The 24,003-nt window shown below is 43.0% G+C and overlaps 1 protein-coding gene across 2 annotated transcripts in view; it reads right to left on the bottom strand.

Annotated features, from left to right (window-relative positions):
* Positions 1-5,308, bottom strand: part of NDFIP1 (Nedd4 family interacting protein 1) — a 34,406-nt gene extending 29,098 nt beyond the window's left edge. The window contains exon 1 of one of the 2 annotated variants that reach the window (XM_069483814.1): positions 5,056-5,308. In XM_069483814.1, the coding sequence (XP_069339915.1) occupies positions 5,056-5,118 (63 nt within the window). In that variant the 5' untranslated portion in view covers positions 5,119-5,308. The remainder of the gene's footprint in view (positions 1-5,055) is intronic. The other variant, XM_069483813.1, reaches the window with a different exon arrangement.
* Between the last annotated feature and the right edge of the window lie 18,695 nt (positions 5,309-24,003).

The following is a 24,003-nucleotide window of genomic DNA, read 5'->3' as shown; positions in this document are numbered from 1 at the left end:
CCTAGAGCAGCTCAACCGGGCCTTAGTCTCTGCCCAAGTTCTGCCCTGTTTCCAGGGTACAGATAAAATGATTAAGCCAAATGAACCTCCCTTAACAGGTGATCACCAGTGGGATCAGGCAAGAAAATAAGAAAATATCAACAGGAATCCATCACTGCTACAAAACAACACAAAGTGTGAGGCTGGCCAAGAGTGAGTCAAATCAAATACAAGGGACAGTTACAGATCTGCAGCCCCTAACACTGACAAATCCTGTTTCCATAGCCCTAACAGACTACAAAAGAGCTCCCTCATGATATATTCCTCATGTGATAATATCTGCTTAAAATATCATACCATATGTTATCTTTTAGAGTTACACACAGAAATATCTATAGATGAAATGATATGATAATTTCTAGGATTTACTTCAAAATAAAGGTGGGGAGTATAAATGAGATGAGATTGGCCATTCAGTGATAACTGCTGAAGCTGGGTGATGGGTGCATAAGGCTTATTATACTCTATTTTTGTTATGTGTTGCACATTTCCATAGTAAAATGTTGAAAATATAAATATTAAGAAATAACTCTACTCCTATAACTCGACCACAAAAGCCCAATTCAAAAATGGGCAAAGGACTTGAATAGACGTTTCTCCAAAAAAGATACATAAATAACCAAATAAGCATATGAAAAGATGCTCAACATTACTAATTATAGGGAAATGTTAATTAATACTGCAATGAGATACCATTTCATACCCATTAGACAGCTACTATAAAAAAAAAAAAAAAAACCAGAACAGAACAAGTGTTGTCGAAGATTCGGAGAAATCGGAACCCATCTGCACTGTTGGAAATGTAAAATGGTGCTATGGAAAACAGTATGGTGGTTCCTCAGAAACTTAAAAATAGAATTACCATATGACCAATCAATTCAACTTCCGGGTGTATCCAAAAGAAACAAAAGCAGGGACTCAAACAGATATTTGCACACCATGATCATGGCAGCATTATGCACAATGGCCAAAAGGTGAAAGCAAACCAAGTGTCTATCAACAGATGAATGTATAAACAAAATGTGGTATATACATACGATGGAATGTTATTCAGCCTTAAAGAGGAAGAAAATTTTGACACATGCTGTAACATGGATGAACCTTGAAGACATTATGCTAAGTGAAATAAGTCAGCTACAGAATGACAAATACTGTCTAATTCTACCTATAAGAGGTATCTAGAGCAGTCAAATTCACAGAGACAAAAAGTAGAATGGTGGTTGCCAGGAGCTGGAGGAGAGGGCAATGGAGAGTTGTTTAATGGGTACAGCATTTCAGTTCTTCAAGGTGAAAAAAGCTCCAGACGTACTAATAGACGGGTTGAACAAAAATGTGAATGTACTTAATGTCACTGAACTATACACTTAAAAATGGTTAACATGATAAATTTTATGTGTATTTTACCACAATTAAAAAGTTTCCAAAGGAGCAATTTATCCATCTTCTCAATATTTGTATAAGTTTTCCTTTAATCACTGACCACAAAGGCCATAAACAAAACAAATAACCTAAAAAATCTTGACGTGACATTCTAAGGGGCATTCTGTGATATAATTACAATTACTTTTGAAGCTAAAAAATTAAAATAAAACAAACCACATAGGCTCTATTCACCCTTTTCCTCCAGGATCATGAGTTCATCTAATACCTTAACATGAATACGTTTTGATCTATCAGAGATAATTTTTTCCCTGATCTATCAAAAAATGTTCCTCCACAATCCCGAGAGAACTTATCCCAAAACTTATCATCCCCAAAGCTGCTCCACAATGTCATAAGACTACAATATGAACTTATTGGTGATACTCACAAATGGGTAACTTCTTTAGCAGGCAACAAGTCCAGAACTAAACATTCTGCAGTCTGTTTTTAAATCAACATGGCAGTGTCATCATCACCCACCTATATCAAATTGAAAATCCAAATATCTCAAAATACTTGGTATGAACTGGCAAAATGTATGATATAGGCAAAGATCTGTTGCAGTGAGGCAAAGAGGGTTTGGGACCCACAAACAGGAATAAACATCCTCAGAAAGAGCAGCACGTAACAGGTTTCTCAGTAGTGGATATGGGCCTATCTAGACCTTTCTGAAACAGTGCTTCCGTGTGTTTGGATACACAGTCTGAGTTTCAAAATGCAAAAAAAGAAAACAATAAAATAATGCCACAGGGAACCTATTAGCCCAATCTTTCTGCCTAGTCTGTCACTGTGCTGAATTCCAATTGCACACATGTTGCACTACCAATAAGAAGACCATAAAGACAAAATTGTGTTTGCATTTATGAATGAATCATAGTTTTCCATTACATTTACTTGGCTAGAGGACTAGCTCAATTTGATTAACCAGGTCAAATAGAAGTCAGAACAGCCTTTTGTGGCAACCATAGTAACATGCACCTATCAAGTTGCCTGGACAATTCACCAACATTCTATAATTCAAAAGTCTTTTAAATATGTATATTCTCTGACCAAGCATTTCCACACCTAGAAACTTATATATGAAAATCGTTGAAGATGTATGTAAAAGAAATGAAAAAAATTATAAACATTCTTAGTGACCAGCAATAGGCAATTAATTAAGTTACGGTTTGGCCATACAATTACATGCCATGCAAACATTAAAAATATTTGATATGGGAAGATATTAATAACATATTATGTGATGGACATTACAAAACAGTATTCAAATATGAACTTATTTAATTACATATCTAGATTGTGTGCCTTTGTACATACATGTGCACAATACACATATATGCAAATTTGCAAATGCACATATGCCTGCGAATATGATACATTGGACGTATGTACAAAAGTGTGTGCAATCAGGGGCTCATAGAATTGCACAAGTATACAAAGATGTACCTATATACATATATACAGGTGCATAAAACAATACATATATATGTGTATATATCTGCTAATGCATATGCCTGTATTTGGACTGTGAGCCTGTGTTTTAAGTAGGTGAGTGTGAGTGGGTGTATATCCTTATAATCACTACTTAGCAGCTCTGTGACCTTGGGCAAGTTACTGAGCCTCTTTGAGTCTTGACTTTGTCATCTACACAATGATGAACAAATCCTGACTCCTAAGAGTTTTGTAAAAAGTAAATGAAAAAGATGAATGTAAACCACTTAGTACTGGGATTGGTGAATAGAAAATCAATATTAGCTTTCCTTATCTGTACAGATGTATACTGATCTACACCTGCATATATTTGCATAGCTATAAATCCACAATGCACATCAAGATTTTAACTTTGATTATCTATGAGTGACAGGTTTTTTTTGATAGGTTTTTGTTTGGAGAAGGTTTTTGTTTTTTTTTTTAATATTTTACAATTTTTCTAGGAAGACTTTTTTTCATTCTTTCTTGAAGATTATTTCTTCAAAATAATTATTTAAAAAAGAATGAAATAAAGATGGCCCATCCCTGACATACCTCAATTCTACATAACTAAAAGCTATTCAATACTACACCAAGGAATACACAATCTTCATACTCCAGCAAATTTTTTGTATTCTAGCAGTATTATCAGCATTACCTAAAAGCTCAAGAAGATGGCAGTACAAAGAAAAAAACCACAGCTCTTTTGCTTGTTTGCCTTATTCAAGTCAGGATGAAAAGAATGAATCAGATGACACTATACAGTACAAGTGATTTGCAAACACCGTGGTGACAGTTAAGTGACATCTGTCATTCAAATTTTATTAAAGCGGGGAAGAACCCCGAGTCTTGCCCAATGTCATACCAAAAAAAACCATGTGCTAGACCCCAGGCTGTGAAGAGATATAATGATTAACTGCATTGCCACAATTTTGGGCGTGTTTATGAAACCAAGAAGCTAAATTCTTAACTAGTCATTTCGGGAGTCCCAGCCGGAAGGGGTAGGATGGATTACAACACATGGCAGACAGCAAAACAAACCAGTAATTGGGTGCTCCAGGGTTAATGTACATGTTTTAATCGCATTGGTTTTCCTTACTTTAAAATATAAAATTGTACATCATCTAAGACAGGCCATTTGATTTCATAAACAGGACTGACATTTGTATGCAAATCATACCGTAAGAATCTGAAACACGACAGACCAGAAGCAGTTATTTGCGGTTCCAATTAACATCAGTTATATCTGGCTCAATTCCCACAATTACGATGTGTTCGATTAATACCTTTAAAAATCCTGCAGAAGGCCTCTAAATTTCCGGGGAAACTCAGCTACAGACGGGGAGTAAAACAAGTAGCTCTTTTCCCTGGGGCCTAAATTTATATATCATACCAGAGATAATAATCCAATCATCCTCTATGCATTTCCTTCCCAGCAATGCCATTAAATATCTTCAAACGTCACTTCTAAGCATTTAAAATACACGCAGGCACACGCCCTGCAGCCTTCGCTGTAGTCTACGTTTGGGGGCATCACCACAGCTAACCATCACCGCCTTTTCCAAATCTACTGCAAACTGCAGGCTCGTCTCTCGCTGCGTTTTTGATTGTTGTCTTAAAACAGAGGCGAGGGGGATGGGTTTCCACAGACTGGGCTCTGAAACCCTGAGTAATCGTATCTCGCTGCGGGGAGCTGTCGGCAGCAGTGGCAGCGATTTTAATCTCTTCTCTCCGCCCAGTTTTCCTTTCCATTTCATGCTTTCTTTTTGTCTTTCTTTCTTTCCAATGACATCACACCAAAAGGTGGAAAAAACAAAAATGAATGCCCTCAGAGGTTCGCGAGTTCTGACTCAGGGACGCGCCCGCCCTGCGAAATGCGAGAAACACCAGGCCGGGAGGAGGTTTTTCCACAGCCCGGGTCCCGCCCGGGGTCGCGAGGGGCGGGCCCGGCCCGCGGGGTCCTCGAATCCCAGCCCGGGGCCAGCCCGGCCCGCCCAGGCCCAGCGCGGCCTGCCAAGCCCCAGCGTCGAGTTGGCCGCGGGCCGGCGCGGAGAGGCCTGAAGCGGCCGGCGGGGAGGGCAGGGCCGGGGTCGGGGTCCAGGACGGGACTCGGGCGCTGCTTACCTGCTGGTACCGGCTGCCGCAGGCCGGCTCGACCGCCGCCAGCGCCGCCAACGCCAACGCCATGGCGCAGCCGGCCGCAGGGAGAGAGAGCGAGCGAGCGACGAGCTGAAGGGTGCGCGCTGCAACCTGGGAGCGCTGGGAGGCCGAGGGAGACGAGCCTCGGGCGGGTCTCGATGGCCGCCGCCGCTCCCGGGCCAAACGCACTCCTCCGGCTGTAACCGCCGCCGCCGCTGAGGCTCCGACGCGGGCCCTGGAGAGGAGGCGGGGACGACGACGACGACGACGACGACGCTGCGCCGCCGCCCCGCCCCCGACTCGCGCCGCCCTGCCCGGCCGGGCCTCGCCCTGCGCCGCCGCCGCCGCCGCCGTGCCCGGCCGGGTGCAGTCGGCCTTCGGCCCTGCGCCTCCGAGGCTAAAGTGTTGGGTTCGAATTACTAACAGGCCACCTCACAGACACGGAGACAATGGTGATGAAGACCTCGTGCCAAGCACTGAGCTTCACCTGCGTGTTAGCCAACCCTTATCACAGCCCTCTGACGCAGGGACCACAGCCCCATTCCAGAGGTTGGTGGCATCCTGGGAGGCTGAGGATCCCTGGTGTCTGGCGGCAGAATCGCTGTTCGTATCCACTCCCTTCTTATCAGCCATCCTCGTAGATCAGGGGTCAGCCAACCACAGCCAAATCCAGTCCGTCGTCGTGACCATGAAAAGCATAGGAAATTCAAATTTCAGCGTCCTTAAATAAAGTTTTATTGGAACACAGCCACTCCCATTTGTTTAGGATGGCCTGAAACCCCTAAAATACTTGCTGTCTGACGCTTTACAGAAAAAGCATGCTGACCCTGATAAATCCTTGAGAAATTCCTTAGATCTCAAATCCTACTTAGGGTGGATGATTAAACTAGCATCCTCGTGGTTATGCAGTCCTTTATTTTTTTTTCTTTATTAATTTTCTTCTTTTTTTTTTTTAGCTTCAAAATTATCCCTTAAGAACACGCAGTCCTTTAGAATTTTAACAGCCTCGTCTGTGGATACAGAAACCATATTTTCTAAAATAAAGCTCTCTGAGGAGGTTACATGAAAGTCCAAACTTAAAGGACTGAGCCATGCCAAGAGCTTTCCGGGCAGCAGGAACATGTGCAAAGGCGGTGACAAAGGACTTGAAGAACTGAAAGGAGGCTGGCATAGCTGCCACATAGGAGATGCGAGTATCCGTGTTTCAGAATGAGGGAAGTTATGCCTGAAGAGATTAAACATCTCACCCGGTGACACAGAGCTAGTCAGGGGTAAAGCTGGAATGCCAGCACATTAAGCCAGCTTTGTGAACCACTGTCACCCAACTAAATTATAAGCTTTGTGAAGACAAGAGTAATTGTCTTTTTAATCTTTTGATGATCACCCACAGCATCTAGCACAGTATAGCAGGCATGCAAGGTCTGTTTCTGTTACACCCAGCCATCTGCAATTGCTTCTACCCACATGTTCAACAGAAGGGGGGAAAAAACACAAAAAACCCTCCATCTTTGGAGCTTGTTGCAATTCCCATTTCTTCTCGATTGCCTTTCCAAGTTGGTAGTGATGATTATTGTCTTAGCTTCTAACTTTCTAATTAACTATATATTAAATATTTTTAAACATAGCTGTGTTTTGAACCCACCCCCCAAGGTTTCCGTATACAGGAGCGAATTGTAATCAATAAAACTTCTATTACTAGATATTAATCATTAATAAACTGACTTTTGGATATTGAGTTCTCTTTCAGTATCCAAACTCCTACATATCTGTCACTGTTTCCAAGTGTTGGCCTTAATATTTACATGCTGAGAAAGTGAACAAATCCAGCAACATGCCAAATTTGAAAGGTCTCCTTACTCTGAGAGGCTCTTTATTCTGTCCTTCAGTTGTTTTTAATCCAGAAAAACAACCTTTAAATGTAATAAGGTACGGTGAGTCAAACAAACATAATGTCCTGCCATGTGGTCTTATATAAGGGGGGGAGGCTAATTTGAAATTTTTAAAAAATCTCAGCAGTGGAAAGTAGAAATCCAGACTTCTTTGTCCAGATTGTCTAAACTTACATGTAAGAAAGAATAAAAAAGAATATGTCTTGCCACATATGGCTGTTGAAGCAGCAACTGCCATCTTCATGCATGTCTGCAGCACTGTGGCTTTTGTGGAAAAGCAGTTGCTACCCTTTCCGTCTACTTTCCTAGATTACTTTCTCCCTCGATATCGGTACGCTCCCTGCACGTGAGCACAAATATTTATCATAATATAAATGATGGGCTTGCTCACAGAAACATTTTCTATCAAAACAAAAAGAAAGTTGATCCACTTCCAGTTTCTGTTTCCTACTCCTTTTCTGATGTCTTCAACCAAAATGTTTTGTGATGACAATAAAGATTTTGGTCTTTGTTTTTTTCCTTGAGTTCTCCAAAGCCTGTAATAAGTAAATTGAGATTTGCCTTGATTCAAGGAGTGGATACATTGAAGAATTGAGAAATGGAGTCACCGCTATCTAAGGCCTCCAGTTGGCAAGCAAATTGTACAATAAACGGGAATACTGAATTTCTGGCTCACAGATCCATGCCTGGTACAAGCCAAGCAGACAGAGAAGATAATCCAAGGCCATAAACATTGTGCACTTTGGCTTCATCTTGAGATGTTGTCAAGAGAGTTTCCACAGAGAAAGTTATTAATTTCAGATTGCTGCACTTAGAAACTTATTTCCCCACAGAATAACAGTAATACTTTCCATGTGCAATACTTTTTATGTGAATTGCTGACTCTGAATCATCCATCCTGAGAGAGAAGAAAAACATTATGGACAAGTAAGAGCATAGCTCATGTCTCTATCCCACCCCACCCCCACCCCCAAATTTAGATAAAAATCTCCAGCTTAGATGTCGTTTTGTGTCCTTCACATCCACTTGAGGCTTGACCTAGGTAGTGCTGAGCTCGGTAAGTAACCAAGAAGTGTTTGTTAAATTTGCTTAAAGCCTCATTAGTCTAATATCTCATTTGAGGCCTTGAACTTCTCCAGCTAATCTTTTCAGGGCTCCAACTCAACCATGAAGTTTTATTTCTACTGATTTACTACTTCTTTTAATTCTCACTGCACTACCAGGAGTTTCATTAAGGGCAAAAAGTGATATCTTCATATGACAAAGAAATTATCCACTGGTGGCTGGGCATGGTGGTTCACGCTTGTAATCCTAGCCCTTTGGGAGGCCAAGGCAGGAGAATCACTTGAGGACACGAGTTTAAGACCAACCTGGACAACATAGTGAGGCCTGGTCTCTACAAAAAAAGAAAAAAAGAAAGAAATTATTCACTGATAATCACTACTGTTGTGGAGCGCTTCCTGGATCTTATACCTTATCATGCATCATCTGTCTGTTAATCCCCATAACAAACCCATGCTACAGATGAAGAGATGCAGGAAATTTATACCATTTGCTCAGCTGGTGAGCGGTGGCGCTGAAATACAAACTCATATTTCTGACTCCCAAATGTGAGCACTGCTCTGTGTGTGAAGGGAAATACAAGATATGGAAGGACCAGTTCTAACTTTTGGGGTATTCATGATGATATACAGAAGACAGTAAACACATATTCAAGATATTTTTAAAATATAAAAAAGGGCTGCTGTCGTGAGTGGCACACATAGGGCAACTCGGCTGCTCTTCGTGCAGAATCGACATCAAGATATCTTTAAAATATAAAAATTGCATGTTAATTACAACTATGTTGAGCTGTATTAACTAATGCTGAGAGATGGTGAAGAGAATTATGTGACCAGGTGGGATAATCAGGTAAGGATTGGGAAGAAAGGGTTTTGAACGAGAAAAGGGCTTTGTTGTGGGAAGAAGGAAAGGTGTCAACCTAAAATGACAATGGAGAGATTCCCCAAAGGTACTGAGTTTACTTGGGAGTAAGCAGAGGGCCTTTGATCTGGGAACATGAGTGCCTGGCACTGCATGGGGGCACAGGTTGGGGGTACCTAGGGAGGCAGAGGAAGGCAAGGGTTTTTAAAGGAAAAATGAAGAGGGTGACAGTGTTTTGAAACCGTCATCCTTGGCTACAAAGACCAGTAACAAGGGTGGCATGAGTCCAAGGTTGACTAGACAGTTGCTGGGCCGATGTCCTTTTAAAAGTATTCTTTGTGTAAGGTCGTGGCGGCTTTTGTGCAACATTGTGATTTTCAGAGAGTCCTTGTAGTAGTTTTGATTGTAGGCATGTGTGCATGAGAGCTCCTCCTTTATGGCGTCCTGACTCCACTTTGTCAGGGTACGGCATAAACGACTCCGTTTTGATTCTGACAACTTTCACAAGGGCATCCCAAGTCACAGTGATGCTTGTACAAAAGCTTAGAACAGGGCTTATCGAACTTTTATGTTAAAGGATAGATAGAAATATTTTGTGGAATTTGTGGACTGTAAGCTCTCTCTCACAACTACTGCCCTTTGCCAATGTATCACGAACACAGCCTTAGATGATAACGAACAAATTGGCATGCTATGTTCCAATGAAATTTCATTTATGGACATTGGAATGTGAATTTCACATGATTTTCATGTGTGATGAAATAGTTTTTCTTTTGTTTTTTTTCAACTATTTAAAAATGTAAAATCTCCTCTTAACTCTCAGGCCATACAAAAACAATCAGTGGGCTAGATTTGACTCCTGGGCAGTAATTTGCCAACCCCCAACTTAGTAGCAAGACAAAAGAAGTTATTTGCTAAGAGCTTGAGTGAGAAGTTTAAGCCAAAGACTACTTAAGAGACCTACTGAGAAGGGAAAGGAATGAGAGAGGAAGATAAGAATTTATAAAAGATCCTAAAACACAGGCAGGTAAGTGGGTTTTACAAAAAAGTGAGTCAGAAGAAAAGGGTTAGTCAAATAGGACTCCAACGTGGACTCCTGATTCCCTGGTTTACCTTTTTGCCAGTGGAATGCAACTGATCCATTCATTCGATGAATATTAATTTAGCACCACTATAGTTAATCTCTGTGGCTTTCTGCCTAGAACCTGAAACTATAAAAAAAAAAAGTCTGTCATTTATTCTATAAAATGAAATTAAGAAATTCCAAGGGTGGTTACTTACATATTTTAGCTGCATATACATAAGTTTTGGTATGGTGTGTCTTTATCTTAATTCATCTCAAAGTATTTTCTAATTTCTTTTGTGATTTCTTCTTTGACCCATTGATTATTTAGGAATCTGTGGTTTAGTTTCCATATATCTGCAAATTCACCAAATTTCTTCCTGTTATTGATTTCTAATTTTATTCCATTGTGTTTGGAGAACACGCTTGGTATTATTTGAATCTTTTTAAATTTATTGAGGTTCGCTTTGTGGCCTAGTGTATGGTTTTCCCTGAAGAATGTTCTGCTACAGAAAAAATATATATTCTGCTATTCTTGGGTAGAGTGTTATGTAGGGAAGTTTAAACTTCCCCTCTGAGGGTTTGATAATTGAGTCTGCTAAAATAAGCTGACAAAAGACAAATTAATAGGGGAAGAGGCATACAAATGTATTAACATGCAAGCACACGGGAGTCACACAAAGTATGAAACTCAAAGAAGGGCCGGATGGTTGAAACTTAAATACCCTCTTCAAAGGGAAGATGTAGGTAAGTTCAGAGGAAGACTAAGTATTTTTAGGGGAGATGGATGGGCCTAAAGAACAGACAAGAGCCTGGGACAAAGTTCCTCTGGGCTCTGGGGAAGGTGGTTACAAGTTCTAGGAAGATGAACGGTAGAACTGCACTACAAACAAAGGTCATTTTATTACGCAGGTAAAGTCTCTGGAAGAATAGAGGAAAAGTCTGTTGGGTGGCTATGGTGACAACCTTTAGCTTCCTTGTGCTTAATCTTCCCCAGGTAATGAGACAGTGAGGTAATTTAGACAGTGGATTGAAGGCAATAGTGTTTCTTTTGGAAGAACTTCCCTCAGTCAGATAAGGGAACTTCCCAGAGACCCCCTCCAAGCACCTGGGGAGAGAAACAAGGGAAGGTCAGAGAGACCTTGATTCTGAGGCAGCTTCTAAGGCCTCCCAGTTTCCTTTAATTCAAAGTGCTCAGCGTGAGGAAGCACCATACTTTGGGCTATTGTTTTCTGAGCCCCAACAGTTCTATGGGAGTCTATAAGGTCTAGTCGGTTTATAGTGTAGTTCAGTGCTTCTATTTCCTTCTTGGTCTTCTACCCAGTTGTCCTAGTCATTATTTAGAGTGAATTGTTGAAGTCTCTGACTATTACTGTAGAATTATCTGTGTGTCCCTTTAATTGTGGCAGTTTTGCTTCATGTATTTTGGTGCTCTATTGTCAGGTACATATATGTCTATAATATCTATGTATTTCATGCACTGTCTTGATCCAAAATGGATTTAAGTGGTTAGAGTATAGCAAGAAATCATAAACTGGAAGTAGATAAGAAAGAAAAAGCAAAACAGGAGGAGCAACATAAAATAGACTTTGTCGTCTTGTTCACTGTCATTGTCATGTGAACAGAAACCTGTCACATAGTAGGTCCTCGTGAAATTTAAATAACACCAGGAATAAGGTTAACACAAAAATGAAGTCATATACATTACAAGTGCACCATAAATTTGGCATCCAATTAAAGTGGAAACCTGATTGGTTATCCAATTGATAGTGCCCCTGAGCTAAATAAAACAAGAGATGATACCAAGAACAATAGAGAAATTTCTTCCTCCAAGGGTCGTCACTAAACTGATTCCTCCATCCTAAACAGAATATATGCTTTAAGTTTAGGATTCCCCTTCCCCCAGGAGTGATGCTACAGTTAGTCTATGTGGGCTGCCACATTAGAGTGTGCAACTTATGTAGTGCCCAACTCCAGCACAGCCATAACATTGTAGTTTATGCAAACAACACCTGCCCCCACTCTGCATTTGGGCAATAACTAACCTGTGCAGCCATAGGAAGGGACTCCATAAAACCCATGAGTGATCCCTCTTCTGACACTGTGCACTATATATTTAGGAATTGTAGGAGAACAGAATACGCCACCCCAAAATATGCCCCTTTTGCATAAGAATTATTTTAAGCTAATTATTTTGAGAAACAGCAGACACAGGAGAAGCTCTGAAAACAGAGTAGAAGTTATCCTTTTGTAAGTGAAATTCACATTTATAAAGGAAATCTCCATGTGTAGGGATGTCTCTCTTTCTGTACTAGGAAGAGGACATTCTAAATGACAAGAAATTCTTTATCAAGGGAGAAGGCACCAACTTAAATCTGCATTACAAACCTTACCCTTATTTACTTTACATTTTCTGCTCACCTCATAATTTACCTCCCTCATACCTTTCTTTCTTTGATTTAGCTGAAGGTGGTATTTAAGCCTGAATTCTAAGCCACTTCCTTGAGAGTTACTCATTCCCTGGGTATCTCCCATGTGTGTATGAGATATACATGTTAGTAAACTTCCATTTTTCTCTTGTTCATCTGTCCTTTGTTACAGGGGCCCCAGTAGAGAACTTAAAAGAGTGGAGGGAAAATTATTTTTTCTTCCCCTATAAAGTGTTGTGGGTGGCCAAGAATAGAACAGCAAAGAGTCTGTCCAAAAGGAAATCAAGCCTCTACACCTCATCTTTCGACACAATGTTCCCACCAGTTGGGTTAAGCGAGTACCTTGAAAAAAGAAGGTGAGTAGGGAAGGTGCTTCACTCCCTCCAAGCTCCCGGGCTGATTCAAAAAGTAAATCAAGGGTTTCTCGCATTTCCCAGGATGATAGTTTTCTCACTGTGTTTAGGGAGTATTGTAAGAAACACAATCACACGAGGGAAATGCTAAAGCTAGGAGCTCTGCGCTGCCTGTGGTGTGTCAGGGGAGAAGCAATATGTGTTAATTATGACACGTAAGAGAAGTGACCCTCAGAGGCCCTCCCTGGAGGAAGCTGGTGCGGCTCACGCTCCGCAGCAGCCTGTGGGCATGCACGCGGCTTCCTCCAGGTCTTCAGGGAACTCTGCCCAGGTGACTAGAGCAGGCCTCAGGCAAAGTAGGAGAGAGACTCTCCACTTTTAAATAAGATTACAGGAGGACTAGAAAATAATACCTTCATTTTTTAACTAGAATTGATAAGGAAAACCCCCATCTATTACTTAGCACAGCAGCCACCTGAGAAGCACCCCCCACGGAAGACCCACATTAGCATATTACTAACCTAACACCTGGCACATTAGCATATCACTAACCTAACATCTGGCACATCAGCATAACACTAAACCTATTAATTACCTGCCGGGCAGTAGTCACGTGAGACCCCTCCCCTTGGATCACCCCAACTTAATAAAAATGGGAAAAATTGGGTAGACGGGGCTCAGAATTTGGTGGCGAGACCCCTCTGATCCCGCTGGCGAATAAACCTCGATTCTCCGACTCTCCATGTGCCGCTCGGTGTGTCCTCGGGACCACCCGCTGTAACACTTGCTGTAACAGTATAGAAATCCTGGCCAAGTTATTCAGGAACGCCGCTTTAACCTTTTCCCTGAGTCAGGACTCTCCTTCTCCATAACATCTTCAGTAACTAAAGCCCATACATAGGTGCAAAAACAAGCTCCTTTCTATGTCAAATCTCTGCCCTGCAGTGAGCTGTGATAGAGCGGTGGGATAGCACCCTGGAAACAAGGCCTTTCCAGAGCTGATTATGACAAAGCAGGTCACAATAGCTCAGCTGTCAATTGTAAACGGTGTGCTAGACCACCTGCTTACTGGCTAAAGGGAGGCTGTGTTTTTGGCTCTTAAAACAGCAAACACCCTCTCGCCTTGTCTTCCCTTTACCAGTTAAGCCAGCATCACTCCATAAGCAAACATGGCCAATGTACTATTCGTAGTTTACAGCTCATCCAGAACACCAGCTTCCATTCTCACTGACGTCTTTCGCCACAAAAAGTTTTAGGGCACATTTTTTATTGGCTAGTGCCCTAACAAAGGGGCCTCTGCTGTCATTGACCCCGAGAACACTTCTTCGGTAATACAAGAGTTGAGTCCTTGCTTTATGCCAGGGACTGTGCCAAGCAACTTGCATTTATTGTCTTTTTCACCGTTCACAATAAATACACGATAGAGATATTTCTATCTCTCTTCTATGGATGAGGGAACAGGTCATATGGAGGTTAATTATCTTGTGTGTGTATGTTAGAAGATTCGGGCTAAAAGGACTTTAGAAATCATTTGGGGCCGGGCGCGGTGGCTCACGCCTGTAATCCTAGCACTCTGGGAGGCCAAGGTGGGCGGATCGTTTGAGCTCAGGAGTTCGAGACCAGCCTGAGCAAGAGCGAGACCCCATCTCTACTAAAAATAGAAAGAAATTATATAGACAGCTAAATATATATATAGAAAAAATTAGCCGGGCATGGTGGCGCATGCCTGTAGTCCCAGCTACTCAGGAGGCTGAGGCAGGAGGATTGCTTGAGCCCAGGAGTTTGAGGTTGCTGTGAGCTAGGCTGACGCCACGGCACTCACGCCAGCCTGGGCAACAGAGTGAGACTCTGTCTCGAAAAAAAAAAAAAAAAAAGAAATCATTTGGTTTGAGCCTTTGTCACGGTCCTGTCCATGGCTGGACTTTGAAATGTTTGCCCAGGTCTTGGGCTCCTGGCTTGAAGGAATCGCAAGCCTTGGCCCATGTGACGGAGAGAGGTGACAGACACTCAGCAAGTATGAGTGAAGAATGTATTGGAAAGAAAGTTTAAGGCTGCAAAGCAAAAGACGTTTCCTAAGGGGAAACGGGTCTGTCTCTGCGAGTGGAGAAGACACTGTCTTCTTCTCTGTTTCTCCTTTTATATGCTAGTAGCCTATGTTGATGTAAAGGTGTAATTACTTATGACTGTATGTCACAGGTTTTGGGGTCTGGAGTTTTCCAGGTATGGACATAACTTAAGGTTATGCTCCAGACATTCCTTTCTCCTATACGTGTGATGGGGAAAGTCACCGGTTATGGTGTTTTTCTATTTTCTGATTGGTGGTCCCTGTTCCATGGTCTAATTACCCCATTCTTTAAGACTGAAATAATTGTTTTCCCTGGTTATTTTTCTGTTAACTATTTCCTTCTTACTGTTTTTTCTTTAACTGTTTCCTCCCTCTTGTTTTTCTGTCCCTATCATTCCATTATCTCTTTTCTGTCCCTAACACCTTCACTTTACAGATAAGAAAACTGAGCTCAGAGGAGTTAAGTCACATGCCCATGATCACACAGCCAGGAAGTGGCTCTGGTTAACACATGTCACCCTGGCCTCCAGTTCTGTGGGAGCCTGTGGCCTAGCCTTTCATGATTTGAGGGTTTGTGCCGTCCCCAGGTATGCTGGCATCGTGCAACCAAACTAGAATTCAAAAAAAAAAAAAAAAAAGAAAAAACAAGGTCCAGCAGCATAGAGAAGCAGAAAAAAAAAAAAAAAGAAAAAGAAAACACAAGGGCACCATACTCCCTCCACATCAGATTAATAAAGTCAAACTTTGTGACTCAGAACAGGGAGAAACTGTCTGGCCCTAGCAACTTTCCCCTCAGAAAATCTGCCAAGTGCTCCCTTACCTTTTGAGTCCTTCGTAGGTGTCAGAAAACACATCTAAAAATAGATCTGTCCCCAGCTCTCCCAGAAGACGCTTGTAACCTAAAAGTGTCACTCCCTTCTCCTTTCCAAAACAGACTTCACTGCCCCTTCCTTCCCAACCCAGCCGCTACCTAAGAATGTGCCTCCCCCCCACCTGGAAGCTAGACTTCCTCCTTGAGGAAGAAACAAACGTGTCTCCTGCCAGGCAGGAAAGACCTTTTGTATTAACTCTGGCAAAAATTGCTTTCTCTAAAGCAGAATGACTTCAAGGAAAAGGGTGTGGGTCTTGGCCTAGTCTTTTACCTCCTAAAGATCAGCTACGTGGGACAACGTATGTAAAAATGCTTTGTAAACTGCAAATACCAGGAACTCTCCCAAGCCGCTGCATGTGTTCCTCCATCTTCAAAATGGCAGGGAGTGGAAGAAAGACTTCTCTAGTGATGCTTCCGGTGACACAGATTTTCCAGCCACAGAAACCCAGGGAGTTTTCCCGGCCTGGGCTTTCCGTGGGTAACTCCTGGTGTGCTGAGATGAGATTAGAACCCCCGCAGACAGCAGGCCCGAGACGGGGCTCACGCTAGCCAAAACGGATTTTCAAACAAGCCGACAGAATTGGGAGACAGGGAAAGAGCCTTGCTCAGCCATGAGAGGACTTCTCAGCTGATTCTGTAGCCTCGTTAACCTGGAGTTGGTCTCGATACCAAGCACGTTTGCCGGCTTCCTGCCAGGACCACGCGACGCTTGAGCTCTAGTGAACACTTTGTCCTGTTAGAGGTGTTGTCAGTTCTTCTATTTGACTCATGCATTCACACACTTATTACAATAGATATTTAATTCTTACCCCATAGGTAGCTTTCTATATTTAAAACAAAACAAACTACTTTCTGCCCACATACAGTGAATATAGTTTGAAAGCAGACGGGTTTTGTTTAAACAAAAGTAAAGATGTGCCTACTTCCATTACATCCACTCCCTGCCACCCTCCTTGCCCCCCACCATAAACTAGAGGTCCCTTTGGCATATTTTCCTGTGCCTGGGAACCACTGTGCTCCTGGAAAATACTATTTTCAAAAGGCCATAGTACTCTTTTTAGTAGTATTTTTTACAGTATCATTATAGTACTTATTGGGCGCTCTTGTGCGTAGCTCCCCGATAGATTCTGAGGGAATATAAAACAATAACAACAGAAACACGTGGCATGAGGAAGAACAAGAAGTGTAAGCTGTGCTACCTGTGCTTTGGGTGCTTATGACTACACTGACGAGTGAAGGGGATACAGGACACCTCCGCGTCCACACCAGGCAGGGAAAGTGCACGTGCCTCGTGTTCTTAGCCCACTTGCCATGCCCACGGCATATGTGAGTAATCAATCCGAACACTCCACCTGGACTCAGGTGCAGCTGGGACTCCTCCTCAAGGCAGTGCTCCGAGTAGTCACTGCCAGCTGTCCGGTGTTGGCAGGTAGAACACAACCAACCCAGCCTCCTCCTCTTTCCAGCTACGTATTGTAGACCAAGTTCAGTAGAGAGAGGCTTAAAAAAGGAAGAATGGCCCTATGTGCTGAAGTGCCTGGGAAAGATGCCCCCGGGGAGGGCAGTTTTAGCTGGATCCTGAAGGACTGATCACATCTGGAAAGAGCGGGTAAACAGAGAAGAGGAGGGAGATAGAGTGAGCTCAGCGCCTGCCATGGCCTGTCCGTGGTCGAGGAAGGAGAGTGGCCCGATCAGAGTAGTTGCTTTACAAGGCCATATTACTTTTGCTCTCTCATTTTCTTTCTTTCTTTTTTTCTTGGAGACAGAGTCTCGTTCTTTTGCCCAGGCTGGAGTGCCATGGCATCAGCCTAGCTCACAGCAACCTCAAACTCCTGGGCTTAAGCGATCCCACTGCCTCAGCCTCCCGAGTAGCTGGGATTATAGGCATGCACCACCATGCCCGGCTAATTTTTTTCTATATATATTTTTAGCTGTCCATATAATTTCTTTCTATTTTTAGTAGAGACGGGGTCTCGCTCTTGCTCAGGCTGGTCTCTAACTCCTGAGCTCAAGCGATCCTCCCACCCTGGCCTCCCAGAGTGCTAGGATAACAGGCGTGAGCCTCCGCGCCCAGCCCCAAGATTCAATTTTTAAACACTAACATCTAATAGGTTTTGCCTGTGAATCCTGACATTAGCGGGATTGCCACCAGACAAGGTTCAGTGAAATCAAAGAAACAAAACACTGGAAAGACACGGGTTTTAATGGACCCATCCCCCCATTAGACTCTAAGTTCTTGAAAACAAAGATTGTGTATTATTTGTGGTAGGGTGGGAGGCACACCGTGAATATTTGTTACATAAAAGAATGAGGCTGGGTATGGTGGCTCACACCTGTAACCCTAGCACTTTGGGAGTGCTAGGAGCATTGCTTGAGCTTGGGAGTTTGAGGCTGCAATGAGCTATGATTGAGTCACCGCACTCTAGCCTGGGTGACAGAGTGAGACCCCATCTCTAACAAAACAAAGCAAAACAAGAATGAAAAAAAAATGTGTCCAGAATCAGATTTTCTGGCTTTTGCCCTATCCACCCGCCCCACCCTATTATTTACTGTGTCCCTAGACCCAGCTTAACCCAATTCTGAGGGGCAAGATAAGCAGATTCTCCAGTTATTCTTCATTTAAGGCAGGTGTGGTTGGAGGGTTGCATTTAACCTTGAGGAGAAGGGGAAGTTAGCATCAATAATAGAAAACCAAATGATCATGTTCTGTCCTGTCCACCTCATCTGCCAATTTGGGAAGGAGAGTAATTTCTTTACACTTTGGAGTTCGTACTGAGAAAAAGAAGAAAAAAAAAAATGCATTTCAATAGTCAATCGAAATTCTTTTTCTAGGTCCCAAAGGCAGCTGTGGAGTTCTCTAACCCTCTTCCCAAGGCTCCTTGACCCCTGAGTATCATCTAATGATTGCAGCTCTGGAAGAAACAGTAAGCAGATGGCTCGATGCTGCTATTTCAGGCACACAGTCTGGTTGGTTGATGTGGGCGGCAGACCCTGGGCTTGGTGCAAGGAGCACCTTTACGGACCAGACACCACGTACTCTGTCAGGCCCAGGGCGGGCGAGCTGGAGGAAAGTCCAAAAGCCCCCCTTTGGCAAAAGGCCGCCTTGCCCCTCGTTAGTTAAGCCTTGGCAGACACGCTAGGCCAGGGATGACATATTCTGTCTGTAGGTGCCTGAAAAATCCCACGGAGCTCTCACACACTCACTCTGACTGGAAGCAGCATTTTTGGATCTGCCTGTGCTGTCTCCTTTGTGTCACTTCCTAATCAGTTCAGATGTTACCTCCTCAGCGGAGCCTTCCCCAGCACCTCAAAACCCATGAGAAAGAACGTGCAACCCTACCACCGAAACGCCCAAGCCAGGCTGACACAATGCCCCAGCTGTCTCCTCAGCCACAGAAGCACGCTACAGGTGACAGGTGGCAGTGAGTGGTAGGGCCGCCATCTGAAAGGGGGGTGGTGGTCCTTTTGCTTAGCTGGCACTCGGTTTTTCTGTTTTGAGCTACTATTGTGATAGAATGATTGCCATTTTCACCCTGTCCCAGAACAAACAGAACCATGGCTTATGTTTCCCAGTGTTCATCGCTAATTTCATGCACCATTAGGTTCCGTGTTCTCTCTGGCTTCCTCCTCTGGGATATTGGGACACTGTGGGGAGCTCATCGTGATGCCTTGGCATGCTGGGGTGGGGAGGCCACAGCTGATTTGGAGAGCTCCTCCTTTGGCGGCCCCGCCCACACTGAGCTTGCTCTCCAGATGGGGAAACAGAGTCTCACGACAGTCGCCAATCACAGCTGAGCCCAAAGTAGCCTCTTGGTTCTTCTCAACCCTACGCTCCAGGCAGCCGCCACCAATTGAACTGAATTGGCACTATTTGGCAGTCCTGCCTGACTTATTATAATAATTGAAAAAGAAAAGCTAGATCTGTCCTCCAAATTGGATTTGGTTACACTATTGCTGTGATCCATTGGATCACTTGGAGCCCTGCACGCAGAGTGCTGTTTTGGGAATTTCTCCTAACAGCAAAAGTCTAGAGGGTGAGAGGGCCGCTCGTTCTTTCAAGGAGAAAGAAAGTTTCTCTAAAAACATTTAAACATAAATTTTAGGCTGGGCATGGTGGCTCACGCCTGTAATCCCAACACTTTGGGAGGCCAACATGGGAGGATTGCTTGAGCCCCCAGGAGTTTGAGACCAGGCTGGGCAACATAGTGAGATCTCATCTCTACAAAAATTTAAAAATTAGCTGGGTATGGTGGTGCATACTTGTAGTCCTAGCTACTCGGGAGATTGAGGCAGGAAGATCGCTTGAGCCCAGGAGTTTGAGGTTAGAGTGAGCTATGATCTCAACACTACATTCTAGACTGGGTGACAAAGTGAGACTCTGTCTCTAAATAAATAAATAAATTTTAATGTTGTTTAAGCATGAAGAATTACAGAGGGCCAGGCGCGGTGGCTCATGCCTGTAATCGTAGCACTCTGGGAGGCTGAGGCCAGAGGATCGCTCAAGGTCAGGAATTCGAGACCAGCCTGAGCAAGAGCAAGACCCCGTCTGTACTAAAAATAGAAAGAAATTAGCTGGACAACTAAAAATATATGTAGAAAAAATTAGCTGGGCATGGTGGCGCCTGCTTGTAGTCCCAGCTACTCGGGAGGCGGAGGCAGGAGGATTGCTTGAGCCCAGGAGTTTGAGGTTGCTGTGAGCTAGGCTGACGGCACAACACTCTAGCCCAGGCAATAGAGTAGACTATGTCTCAAAAAAAAAAAAAGAAAAAGAAAAAAGAAATATCTTCTCAAGGACTTAGGAGTCATCTCTTTGAAATGCTAACATCCAGAGAAAGAGCTCTCCTATCTTTCAGTTCCTCCCTAACCCTGGTGGGTGCATGGCTCCAATCTGCAAAACTACTTTCTATCCTAAAGATAGAAGTTTGTTTCTCCTCCACATAACAATTAATCCTCCAATTAACAAACCCATACAGGCTGGGTACAGTGGCTCATGCCTGTAATCCTAGCTCTCTGGGAGGCTGAGGATAGCTTGAGCTCAGGGGTTGGACACTAGGCTGAGCAACAGTGAGACCCTGTCTCTACCAAAGAGAAAAAAGAAAAACAAAAAGACCAAAAAAAAGTACACAAAACCCAGCCGGATGTTGCGGTGCGTACATGTAGTCCCAGCTACCTGGGAGGCTGAGGCAAAAGGATAGCTGACATACAGCCCAGGAGTTGGAGCTTGCAGTGAGCTATAATGACATTACTACTCTATGCAGGGACACACAGTGAGACTCTGTCTCAACAACAACAACAACAAAGGCAACTCAGCACCCCCACCGCTTCATAATAAAAAACAAAAAGGAAAAAACCCCACAAACGCATATAGTCTAATAGTGTAAACCAAGCCCCTTAACATCCTCGGGTACCTTTCTGTTAGTGTACTCTAGCATTTGAAAGGCCTCTCGCCTTTTGTTTTGGTAGATTTGAGCTCAGTTTGCACTGAAGTCTCTCTCCCCTACTGCAGTAATAGTGAATAAGATCTATCTTACCACCTTTTTTTTTTTAATTCCCCCACCCCCTATCTTATCTTTAACTAGGGTCTGGCTGTGTTTCTTTTTGAGGCCTTGAAGACAGATTCATAAAGAAGGAGCCAACTCCATGCGATCTGGGAGAGGAGCACCACAAGCAAAGGGAGACTCATCAAAGCCCCTAATGAAGTTATGAGCTTGGTGTTTTGGAGGAATAGTCTTCCTGAAATTACCAAAGGTTTGCATTTGCAGCCACAGAGAGGACTGTGTGGGCAGGGAAAATCCACATTTGGCCTGAAACTTATACAATTTGGGTGATGCTCTTTAAGAAAAAGAATACAAAATTATAAATACAAAATGGGACTTTGGAAGGGATCTTTGTAAATGAATGGCCCTGAAGCTTAAGCTTATGCACTTCATGGAGAATCAATCTACTCCTGTTTAGACCTGAGCTGATAAAGAAAAGTAGATTTGAAGTATGAATTATTCAGAAACTCATTTGAGTTAGATTGAGTGAAAAAAGTTGACATTTGTAATAAGGATCCAAGGTAACTCACAGGACCCAAGGATGAGAATTTAGCTGGGCCAAATAAAGATTGCAACCAGAGACAAACACCAGCTGGACTCATCTTTCTTCTGTACCTCTCTAACCCTACACATGTGCCTTGTTCTTACTTTTTTTTTTTTTTTTTCCTTTGCAGATCAGCTCCACCTGCTTTTCTAACTATTGACCACCTAGAGCACTCCAGTTTACATGTTACAGCTGCAGCCACCAGTTCCTAGTCCAAATTTCCAGGGACACACTTGGATTGACAGGCTGGAGTCACATGTCTACCTCTGGGCCAAAAAACAGCACCATAGCAACTAGGAGGCCACTCAACCCTGGGATGAGGACAAAGGCAGTCAACTGAAAGAGAGGAGTCATTGTGCTCTAAAGAGCAAATCCAAGAGGTGTCTGCCTCGTCTGATAGCCTCTGACTGTGGATCAGCTCTGCCCAAAAGAAATGCAACACAAGCCACAAATGTGAGCCGCATATGTCATTTTAAATTTTCTAGCAGAGACATAAAAGAAGTACAAAGAAACAGGTGAGATTAATTTTAATAATATATTTTATTTTGGACAACATATCCAAAATATTAATACCTTAACATGTACTAAATACAAAAATGAGATATTTCACAGTCTTTTTTACATAACTGTCTTCAAAATCCAGAGTGTGTTTTATGCTTACAGCATATCTCAATTTGGACTGGCCACATTTCAAGTGCTCCATTGCCACACATGGCAGGTGGCTACCACAGTGGACGTGCAGGGCTGGGTTTCCCCGCTGAGATCTGGTTGATGCTGCTGCTCCTGTACCTCACAGCAGGCCTGAGTCTGTAGTGATCAAACACAGCAATTCTCTTGCCTGATGCAGTTGTCATTATTGTGCTTCTGCTCTCGGGTGCAGATAAATGTGCAGGATTAATCATCATTGGCTTTCAAAGTGCGTGTAGCAAAAGCACATTCGCTGCCAAATTGCAATTACAGAGCTCTTTCTCTGATGGACTCAGAGTGAATGTCTTTGTACTTCCTTTATTCCAGAAACGAAATTAAAGCCACACACACACACACACACACACACACCCAGCAGAAACCTGCAGCTCCATCAGCACATTGTTCAGGATTGGTGGGAAGGTCATTAGACTGGTTTTATATGGAGGCCGTAAAGCATCCGGAAAACAGATAAATGTCAAAACACTGGTTGCTCAGCTGTACTTCAGCTCAGCCTCCCGAAGGTAATAAATGCACTTCTCCAAAGTGTGTCTACTTTCTCTTCAATTTGCTGTATCCAGGTAAATAAATTCCATAAGGCATATGCCTTTCTCATTATATAATATTATACATATTTCTCATATATTTTATATGTATATATATTTCCACCCCCTGCCCCAAGCTTGACAACACAGATATACACAGGTCAGTCCTGCTCCATCTCACTCTGGGAGCCTTTTCTATTTATAGATTTCTGTCTTTAGATTTTCTTTTCTGTCTACAGATTTTTTCAGGTGAATTTTGTTGAAAAGATCAGATGTAGCTGGTTTAGAAGTCTCATTTTTCCTTCTGGAGGCAATTTGTAAAGGTTTCCTGTTAATTTGATAGTTACTATACATTGAGCACTTATGTGCCAGCATTGTGACAAGTGATTACAGACATTATCTCATTTAATTCTCGCGAACAATACCACAGGTAAGTATTATTAATACCCTCATATTACAGAGAAGGAAACGGAGGTTCAAGAGAGAGTGATTTGCCGAAGGTCACACAGCTACTAAGCAATAAAATCAAGATTTGAACCCAAGTTAGCTGACTGCAAAGCCTTAATTGCTGAGGTCTGCTTGCAAATTGGGATAATTTCTGAAATATAAGGCCTTCAAACCTTGATTCAAAGGGCCAGCACTTCGACCAGAGGACTTCTTGGGACAAGGTGTCTGAGAAGAGAGGTTAGTGGGAATGATGTCCCCAGTGGGCAGGGCTAAAAGGCAGCAAAATGGGTCTCCTCTTATGTTAGAAAAATCAAGACATGTGCAAATGCCTGGGGAGGGAGCCAGTTGACCAATCCTGGCAAAGAAGGGCTGGACTCCAGTTGGCAGCCATTGCAAACCAGCTCTGACCTCACTCAGCAGCCTTGAGCAAGCCACCTGGCCTTGAGTAATGTAAAGATAACAGCTCCCCCAGGCCTCCCTGAGGACCTATTTGGATTAACTAGTTAATCGTTATAGACTAGTTTGAACAGGCAAAGGGTCCAATAAAATCTCTATTCATCCCTTTTTAGCACAGAACTGAGCC

The sequence above is a fragment of the Eulemur rufifrons genome, chromosome 10 (genome assembly GCF_041146395.1).
Source record: "Eulemur rufifrons isolate Redbay chromosome 10, OSU_ERuf_1, whole genome shotgun sequence".
Lineage (NCBI taxonomy): Eukaryota > Metazoa > Chordata > Mammalia > Primates > Lemuridae > Eulemur > Eulemur rufifrons.
This window is presented reverse-complemented; position numbering and strand designations above follow the sequence as displayed.